Source organism: Tupaia chinensis, unplaced genomic scaffold (assembly GCF_000334495.1).
Source record: "Tupaia chinensis unplaced genomic scaffold, TupChi_1.0 Scaffold000067_1, whole genome shotgun sequence".
NCBI lineage: Eukaryota > Metazoa > Chordata > Mammalia > Scandentia > Tupaiidae > Tupaia > Tupaia belangeri.
This window is the reverse complement of record NW_006159526.1, coordinates 1125059-1134523: the sequence shown is the minus strand read 5'-3', so window position 1 is coordinate 1134523 and position 9465 is coordinate 1125059. Positions and strand designations below refer to the sequence as shown.

The 9465-nt window shown below is 60.0% G+C and overlaps 1 protein-coding gene across 1 annotated transcript in view; it reads right to left on the bottom strand.

The window, feature by feature from the left end:
* MEGF8 (multiple EGF like domains 8) overlaps nucleotides 1–9465 on the bottom strand; it is a 61368-nt gene that overhangs the window by 22947 nt on the left and 28956 nt on the right. The window contains 15 exon segments of the mRNA XM_014582538.2: nucleotides 1905–2049; nucleotides 2786–2949; nucleotides 3464–3644; nucleotides 4136–4343; nucleotides 4645–4763; nucleotides 4917–5027; nucleotides 5103–5350; nucleotides 6751–6883; nucleotides 7381–7630; nucleotides 7726–7854; nucleotides 7856–7925; nucleotides 8220–8262; nucleotides 8264–8423; nucleotides 8829–9077; nucleotides 9365–9428. Coding sequence (XP_014438024.1) covers nucleotides 1905–2049; nucleotides 2786–2949; nucleotides 3464–3644; nucleotides 4136–4343; nucleotides 4645–4763; nucleotides 4917–5027; nucleotides 5103–5350; nucleotides 6751–6883; nucleotides 7381–7630; nucleotides 7726–7854; nucleotides 7856–7925; nucleotides 8220–8262; nucleotides 8264–8423; nucleotides 8829–9077; nucleotides 9365–9428 — 2274 coding nt within the window.

The following is a 9465-nucleotide window of genomic DNA, read 5'->3' as shown; positions in this document are numbered from 1 at the left end:
TCCTACATGGCTGACCAGGGTTCAAGTCCTGAATCTGGTGGCTTGCTTTCTCACTTTCTCTCTCTCACTCTCACCCTCTGTCTCTCTCTGGTAAAATTAAAAAAAATAATAATAATCAATGAATGAATAAATAAAATAAAATAAATAATAATTTTAAAAAAGAAAGAAAAAATGAAAATATACATTAAAAAAATAGAGACAATTGGTTTTAAGACAAATAGAAATGATAGTTGAACATACTGTGAAGGACACTGAAATTCATCATTTAAAAACAGGACTGGGGCCAGCAGGTAGTATGGTGATAATGGTGCATGGATGTTTGTGACAAAATCCCAGGAGTATGCAGTATGGTCATCCCGAGGGGGTGATTTCTCACTTTTCCTCTCTCTGTCCTGCTCCAGCAAATGCACGCATCCTATGGCAAAAAACTAAAAAAAGAAAAAGCTTAGTGCTGGCTTCATGGCCTAGCAGTTAAGGGAGCGGGATAGCACATGGCCAACCACTTGCCCAGTGGCGTGTGCCCAGCCCAGTGGCTTGAGAAATGTGTATGTGTAAGACCCCGCGGAACGGAGACGTGAAAGAGGAGGAATTGTAGCATGACCACATCCCACTGGGGAATGCTCTCTCCTCCCTCTACCTCTCTGGCAAGCACAAACTACCTCCAGCAAAAATTTTAAAAAAGGTGGAAATGATTAACTTCAGGGGTTAGATAATGGCACCGCAGTAAAACGCAGCACTCTGCAAGACCAACCCCTGTGGGAAGGTTCCGGGTTCATGTCCCGAGACCTCCCTGAGAATGCTGGGCACCGGCATGCCCGTGATCACAGCTGGCTGTGGACTGCAGTGTCAAAAACCTGTCGGAGATGCTGCGTCTCTCTCCGTGGCTCTTACATACGGAAGAAATAAACTTAAAAAAATACATATAGTAGAAAAGGCAGATTCAGAGAAAAAGGGAGTTAGAGACAGAGGGTCAGAGAGAAGCAAAAGGAAAAGGAGGCCCAGAAACACACACATAGTCACTTACAGTAAGTGAAATGAAAAGACGCGGTACGTGCCCATCGTAACATGCAAACAGCGAAGCCTGGCAGGAAACACCCCATGGAGGTGCACAGACAGAAATGGGAGCTGCACACACCGTCTTCAGAGTGGGATGCTTGGTGAGTTTACCCCTCCTATCGCATAAATTCTATACAACAGCTATTAATACTTTTATAATCACAATAACATTTTTTCTAGGGGCCAGCAGGTGGTGTAGTGGTTAAGTCACTGGGCTCCCATGTGGTTAGACCGTGGTTCAAGTCCTGGACCTGAAACTCATGCTAGGTGCTTGTGCATGCGTGCCCAAAATCCAGAGAGAGGAATGGAGAAAAGATTGCGGCGTGGCCATCCCCTCTGTGGATGACTTCTTGTTTTCTGTCTCTTGAGCTCTCCAATGAGCGCGTGTGCCCTATAGCAAAAATCTCTTAAATTTTTTTTCTAAGACTAGAAAAGGAAGGAAGGAGGCCAGCAGACGGTGAAGCAGTTGTAAAACTGGACTCCCACATGGCTGAGCGCAGTTCCAGTCCCAGACCTTGTGCTTGGAAATCACTCGGGTGTATGTGCGTGCATGCCCAAATCCCAGGAAGAGAATGGAGAAGGGGTTGCACCGTGGCCATCCCCTCTGGAGGTGATTTTCCTCACAGTCTCTGTCTGTCCCCCTCTCTCTGGCGAGCACACATGCTCACCCTAAGGCAAAAACCTATTAATAAAAAAAGGAAGGCGGGCATCTCAGTGGGCATTTAGATGATACGGAGCAGCTGGAGCTTCGCCAGCTTTGGGTCTGAGCGGCCTGAGTGACTCCTAATGAACCATGGGGCTTCCTCTGGATGTCCCCGGGCCTCCCGGAGACAGCAATGGGGACTTACGGGTGAGGTCGGGCAGGAGCCAGGTGTTACAGTTGACCTGGTAGAGCAGAACGTCGCTGCTGAACTCATCCGGGTCTGAGCGGCCCCCCAGGACCACCATGGTGTCCCCCAGCAGGGCTGAGGCGTGGAAAAGCCGGGGCCGGGGCTGTGGGGGAGACATGTGGCAAGAATGGCCAGTCAGGTCAGAGCCTGGTCCTCGCTCTGCATGTTCCCACCCACCTGCGAATCCCCCTACCTGTCCCCCTGCCCCGCCAGCCCACCTAACCCTAACTGTCCTCACATCTTACCACCTTCCTCCAGGAAGCCTCCCATACCCCTGAGCACAGCCCACACAGCCTGCCCTTTCCCGAGTGCGCAAACCCCCACGATCCATGCTGCTGCCCCACACCTTGGCCCAGACCCCTCGAGATGAACTACCCAGTCCTCTGCGACCTTGCGGCCTCACCAGCTGAGCTGGGGCATGCTGGGGTGAGGCTCCCGCGGCCTCTCACTTCTACCTCCCCTCCCCTACGGAGGACTTGGATGGGGGCATGGACTGAAAACACGACTACCTCCAACTATCACGGACAGGGTGCCCTGCCTCCCACAGGCTGCCTCCTTGGCCCCGGGAGGCAGAAAGCACGTGGAGCCTGAGGCCTACTTTTCAGCGGGGACACCCGGGAAGAAGGGCAGGGCTGCGGCAGAACTGAGCCTCTGACTGTCTGGCCAAGGATTCTTCTCCACAGCAGGGATGGGAGAGGGGGAGTCTTGGGGTGTCCCAGTCCAGTATGAGGGACTAGAAAGGAGGGGACATGGACATCCAGGATGGAACCAGTCCCTGGGGCAGTAAGAAAGGAGGCACCTTCTTCTCACGCCTATATCTGTCGGGACCGCTTCCTGACCTTTGCCCCCTGAGAGGGGGCCAGCAGGCTCCAGGTGCGGTCAGGACAGTGCAGGGAGTAGAGCTCCGGGGATGGGGCTGCCAGCTCCACGTGGAAGCGGAAGCCCCCAAACACGTAGAGGGAGTCGGTGGCCTCGTGGTAGACCGCAGAGTGACCATAGAGACCTGATGGGGGCAGAGCAACCAGAGATGAAGGGAAAGGCTGATGAACAGAAACGCCTCCTACCGATAGCCCAGGTCCCCCTTCTTAGTGTCCACAGCACCCCTCCATGGCCTCGGCCCAGAGGCCTGGGGTCCTTCTCAACCCTCCCTCTCCGTGGGTTCTTAGGGACAATCACTGGAGCCTCCCGGAAGGCGTCAGCCACGGCCAGGAAGTTAGGACAGATGGGCTCTCAGAGGGAGATGGGGAATGGAGAAAGGAGAACCCTGGGGCAGAGATCTCAGAACTGGGGGAGGGAGACAGCAAGCTCGTGGGCAGGAGGTGGAGTCTGGGAGTGGAGAACAGGAAAACTGAGCATCTTAAGGGACAATACTCTGAGAATCCAGGTGGGGACTGGGGGAGACAGGAGGTAAGTTATGGTGGCTGTGACAACAGAGTACGAGAGTGGACGAAGAGCTACAGGAGGTCCCGACGGCTGGGAGGTCGAAGGGTTCCGTGGCCTCCCAATCTTGGCCCCACCTGTAGGGGGTGTCCCACTCTGGGCTCCAGACACCCAGGTGCCAGTGGCCAGCTGGTACTCGAGCAGCTGCTGGTTGAAGCCATTTTCAGGGGAGTAACCGCCCACCAGGAGCAGAGACAGGCCTCGGCGGGCAGTAAGGGTGTGACCAGCGACTGCTGGCAACTCCACAGTCTGAGGGGCCTGAGGGATGGAGGACCAAGGTCACGGAGGGAGCCAGAGGTCACGGTCGCCTTGTGGGTAGATGCGACACTCCCCACAGTTCCTTAGTCTGAGATACTAAGGACAGTGAGCTCTCCGGGGCAGGCAGACCCCAGGCCTTCTCACGGGCCAGCACCCAGCAGGCGTGCCGTGGGCCTCTGGTCCTTCCCGCCTGCTCAGTGTCACCTGCTCAGCCCGGCAGCCTGGCGTGTCTCTGGGAAGCCCTTGCTCCCCGGCTCTCACCCAGGAGCTGCTGGGGCTGGCCCTGGCTTGGCCAGCTAGAGCGTCACACCCACATGGTCAAGAACCGGGAGGGACTGCGGTGTGACCCAGGACGGCCCATGGAGTTCAATCCTGGACTTCCGATGGGACCCGGGGACACGGTCTCCTCTGGTGGAAAGCTTACACAGGCTGCTATGGTCGCTTCGCGGAGCTGGTGTGAGGGCCGGGGTGCGGTGGGGCGAGGCGCTCACCTTCTCCTGCCGCCACTGCAGGGTGGTAAGGTTGAGGACCCAGAAATCGCGGGTGACGCCTCCGGCCGTGAGCCCCCCCAGCAGGTACATGGCACCACGACCGGCAGGCACGTAGGCAGCCGCGTGGAAGGGGCGGGGCGATGGGCCCGGGCCCCCGTCCTCAGCCCCTGCCAGCATCTGTGTCCACCGCCGCTCACTCACCGAGTACCTGGAGCCCAGGCACAGAACAGCAGCCCCAGGCACAGTCACCCCAGGGTCCTTAAAGGTGACCCCCTGGCAGATGTCCCAGCATCCCCCAGGGTAAGCCTCCCTGACCGTCATCTTACCACCCTGGGCAATGCCACCCGAGTAGGTCGCCAATGAGCTTCCTTTGACCAGTGTCCCCACATCCTTAGTCCCCCACCTTAGAGGTTTACTGCACCCCCGAGATGGCTCTTGGGTGACACACCTCAGCATCCCTGAGCTGACCTCCCATTAGGGTATCCTACCTTTTCCAGGGCAGTCCTCACCTGTACAGGTTTCCCAGCAGCCCCTGGGGCAGGCCTAGGCCCCCAAACATCCACAAGGTAGCATCAGGCCCCTCCACCATAGTGTGGCCCAGGCGGTGCAGGAAGCGGCTGGCAGTGTCCTGAGGTAGGGGTGAGGGTGTCAGGGGTCAGGCTGAGGTCATGACAAAGTGTAGGGCCTGGGCACAGGGTCTGGGGATGGGTCCCAGGGGTGGAGGTGGGGAGCTATCTAGGACACAGACTGGCATGTCCCCGCAGTGGGGACTGCGACTCACGGCTGAGAGGCGGCTGTCCATGAGGGTCTCCCAGACCAGCTGCCCACCATCCAGCTTTGTGGCACAGTCGGGGCCCCCGAAGCCCTCAGCACAGATGCACACGCCCAGGCTCTAGGGGACAGCAGGAAACTCAGGGGGAGCCCTGGCCACCAACCCTGTCCCCCCAGCTTACCCTGTCACCTGTACCTGGTTACAAGTCCCTGCCCCTGTGTGGGCATTGCAGTTCTCAGGACACAGAGCCATGCGGCAATGAGGGCCAGCCCAGCCCTGGGGACATCGGCAGAGTCCGGCACCTGCAGCCCCATCCTGGGGCACACACTCCTGGGGAACAGGGCAGCTCCCAGGGCCCCCTGAGCCACAGCGGGCGGAGCCCACAGAGGCATTGAAGCCCCAGGAGGAGGAGCCATTGGCCTCCCAGTGCAGCACGAGCAGCCCTGCGGGAGAGAGGCAGGGACCTACAGTGACCCCTCAGTGCCGGTGCCGACAGGAGCCGCTCCTGAAAACACCCTGGTGGATGGGGCGGTGGATGGGGTGGGCGAGGCACACCGAGAGCTTCTAACAACCGCCACGATCAGCCGCTCTGCACACGCCTCGCTGGCCGCCACATCCTGCTGACCTCAAGGCCTAAATCGCTCTCATTCGCCCACTGTCGGTCACCTGCTCGGCTGCCACCTGCTGGCACCCCATCTTGCCTGGACCCCAGGGCCATCTCCCTACAGGGCGCGCTCCTGGCTGCCCTACGCTCCACCCTCACAGCAGCCCAGGGATCCTCGAGAAGAATGCCCCATCAGCAGCCGGCTCCAAACCTTCCGTAGCTCCCTACTGCTCTTATGTAAGACCGAGTTTCTATACAAAGGTCAGTGGTTTCTTGGGAGTAAGAGGTGGGAATTCATTATGTGGTACATTATGCCACATGTAAAATATGCCTCAATACAATTATAATTTAAAAAAACAAACAAAACAAAAACGCAGTCCCTGGGCCAGCCAGCGGCACAGTAGGGATGCAGCGCTCCATGACGCTGTGGTGCGTGGGGTTCCAGGCATGCCTCTGTGCAGGCCCACGGCACGTGAGTCCCTGAGCCTGGCTGGCTAAGGCTGGGAGTGCCACTATACCCTGTTTGGGGGAAGTCTCTGTCTCTGTCTCTCTCTCTCTAAAAATAAAGATAAATGAACTTTAAAAAATAAAATATAAAAAAAAGGCTGACCCGTGGCCTAGCAGTTAACGGAACCGGATCCGATATCGTTGATCAAATCCTGGCCCTGATAGCCTGAAACACACGCTGGGTCCACATGCGTGCATGCCCCAAACCCCAACGGGATGGAGAGATGGAGGAGAAGGGACTGCGGCATGACCACACCCCGCTGGGCCACGTGGGATACACTCCCTTCACCATGGACGGGCCTAGGAGCCCGGCAACTCTGCCAAGGGTCGCCCTGTCGAGGACCGCCCTGTGGACTCCGGAGCGGAGCAGCAGTTCCGGCCTCCTCCCCATCGGTGCCAGCAGCACTCTGAACTGTGAGAATCAAAATGCCACCAGACCTTGCTGGAGAGCCCCCGAAGGGCAAAACCACTGGGCTCAGGGGACCTCAGAGGCCTCACGTCGGCCACATTCCATTTGCCTCAGAGACGTCCTGCTTGGCCCTTCTCTCCAGGGAGGCAGCCCAGCCAGGCGTCCTGTGTCCTCCCAACTGCGCGGCGGAGGCCCAGAGTGACTGCGTTGCTCACCCGTCAGTGGCAGAGTCGGGCTGGGACCCGGGGCCTGAGCACGGCCCAGGCGGTAACTGCAAGGACAAAGGACACAGGGCAGAGGTCCCACTTCCCCAGCCCCCATACCAGAGAGGGCCTGCACAGTGAGGGGCCTGTCCCGCCGCTGGCCGCAGAAGGCAGCTATGAGGCTACGGTCTGACTGGACGACTCCGGTGTCCAGAAAGCGTGGGAATCCGTCGAAGGCCAGGACGTAGCTCAGCTGCAGGGGTACAGAGTCAGGGTTAGGGTGACAGGGAGGAGGACGAGGGGCGCCTAGGGTCTGGGAGGAGGGGTCCAGGAGGAGAGGCCAATCTGAGACCGGGAAATGGGCTGCTGGAGCATCTGGGGCAGCTTGTGGCGTGGAGGCCCCTTCCCCTCCTGGGTCAGAGCAGACGTGGCCGATGGGTCAGGCACTCCTGCTCTGAGCCTCCTCAGTACACAGCCTGGTAGCCACTACCAGTCGGAGCTGGCATGTGCGGTGTGACAATTCACCATCCTGCTGTGGGGAAAGGGAGCTTGGGGACCTGGGAGTCTAACTAGGAAGTGATCTGGGAAGCAGGAGGGTCGGGGGCTTACGAATGAAGGGCTGGGAGGGCTGAGGAGTAGGAGAGCCTGCAGAACTGGGACGCGGGGTGGGACTATCTGGGAATCAGGACTGACAGGAGGACGACACGGTTCTGATTCCCGGGCCTGGACCCTAGTTCCCCCGGTGCTCACCGTGCAGGGGGTGCTGCTGTCGGGGGAGAAGGTGAGGGTGAGTGGGGGACAGAGCGTCCCGGGGGCACAGGGCTGTAGCACCTCAGTGGCCGAGACAACCCACACACAGTACGACAGACCAGGCCCGGCTCTGGCTGCTCCGCCACCTGGAGGCAGCAGCCCCCCAACCCGGCGTGAGCCCAGTGCCACTGAGGACACGTTGGTGAGGAGGGCACGGCCCCCACACTCCCGGAAGCAGGAGCCACCGGCCCTGGGGAGACGGAGGAGAGCCAGCGTCAGACCAGTCCTGCCCCCACCACGTCCCTAAGCCCACCCTACCCGCCCCCGGCTAGCCACCCAGCTCACCGGGGGTCCCCGTAGTAGCCTGGGGAGCAGAGCTGGCAGTGGGCACCCTCAGTGTGGTCCTGGCAGAAGCAGAGCCCGCTGAGGTTGTCGCAGTGGCCACGGCGGGGGTCTGCATGCCCGTTGCACTTTTTCACCCGAGCCTGTGGCGTTGCCGAAGCTGCCGGGCCGGCACCGTTCACAATGCTCCCCCCACGTCCAGTCTGTGGAGACCCCAGTGGGAAGACGGAGAGTCAGGGGCAAGGGCAGGAAGAACCCAGAACACGGGCTCTGCTGATCCCTGACCTCCACCCACTGCTTCACAGGAGGGAAACCGAGGCTCACAATGGAGGGAAACAGCGAGGCTCAGGAAGGGGAGCTGAGGCCCAGCCAGAGAGACGGGTGGCACCGAAATCTGCTTGGGTCAGGAGCAGGCAACGGGCAGGGGACCCAGAGCTGGACAAGGGAGAAGAGGCAGGAGCCCGGGAGAGGCGGCCTGGCCGGGAGAGGGCGCTCACCCTGGCACTCGTCGCAGACGCCGGGGCCCCGCCTGCGGCATTTTGTGGGGGGGAAGGTGCCAGCCACAGTCGCGGGAGCGGGGGGGGGCGGGGGGTCCCGGGGCCGGTGTGGGCGGGGGCAGGTCGGAAGTCCAGCCCAGGTCACACACACAGGTGAAGTCAGGGGGACCACTGCACACGCCATGGCCACAGTCCTCCAGGCACCTGAGGGGCCACGGCAGGGGTGAGCAGGGGGCTGGCAGTCCCGGAGCCCCCAGAGTACCCCCGCATCTCCGCCCTCGGCCGCCCGCGTCCTGGGCTACGTGGGGGACCCTGTCTCCAAGGTGACTCCGTCACACGTGGCAACGCCCGTTTCTATAATAACTGCACATCGTCACCCTGGCAATGCTGAAGACTGGCCCAGCCTATGGGCGATCTGTTTCCAGGGTAACGAGGGTGACACTGGGGTCTGTCACTCTAATGACGGCTTATCTGGAAGGGAGAAGCCCAGGCTAACGAGGAACGCTGACTGCACGGGAGGGAGCCGAGTGCCACGGAGACGCCCACCCTCCATCGCCACGCGCTTCAGCGCTGGGCTGACATCTCCATGGCAACCCACGCCTCACTCACGTGCGGTTGCAGTGTGTGGTGCCGTCGCCCTGGTAGCCCCGCTGGCAATGGCACTCGTAACTGAGGGGCGTGTTGAGGCAGCTCGCCCGCGGGTGACACCGCGCCAGGCCCAGGCGACACTCATCCACATCAGGACAGCGGGCGTATGCCCACCGCGCAGGGAGGGCCACGGGCAGCCCCAGGCCCTCCCCCACCCACAGGGAACAGTTACCTCCACCGAGGGGCCCTGAGAAGTCCCCTTGTAGGCACCTGGCGGGGAGGTTGGAGAAGAGGGGACAGCACAGAGACAGAGTGAGACAGTGACAGAGAAAGGCCAGGCAGAGGGAGAGGAACAAAAGCATGAATACGGACCGTGAGACAGAGACCCAGTGGGGCCACAGACAGACATTAGTGAGACCCAACAGGAATGCAGTAAGGAGAGAGGGAGAGGAGGGGAGAAAGAAAACATAAGCAAAGATGACAGGACGCAAGTCCCAGAGACAGGGGAGAGTGGAGGGGGAAAGGGGGCGGAGAGACGAAGAGGCAGTTAGAATTACCGAGCCCACAACCTCGCACCCTGCAACCCCGCACCCCCACAGTTCCACCACACCCCCACAGCCGCTGCCCGACCGCTCACCCTCCCAGGGTGGGGGTGTCC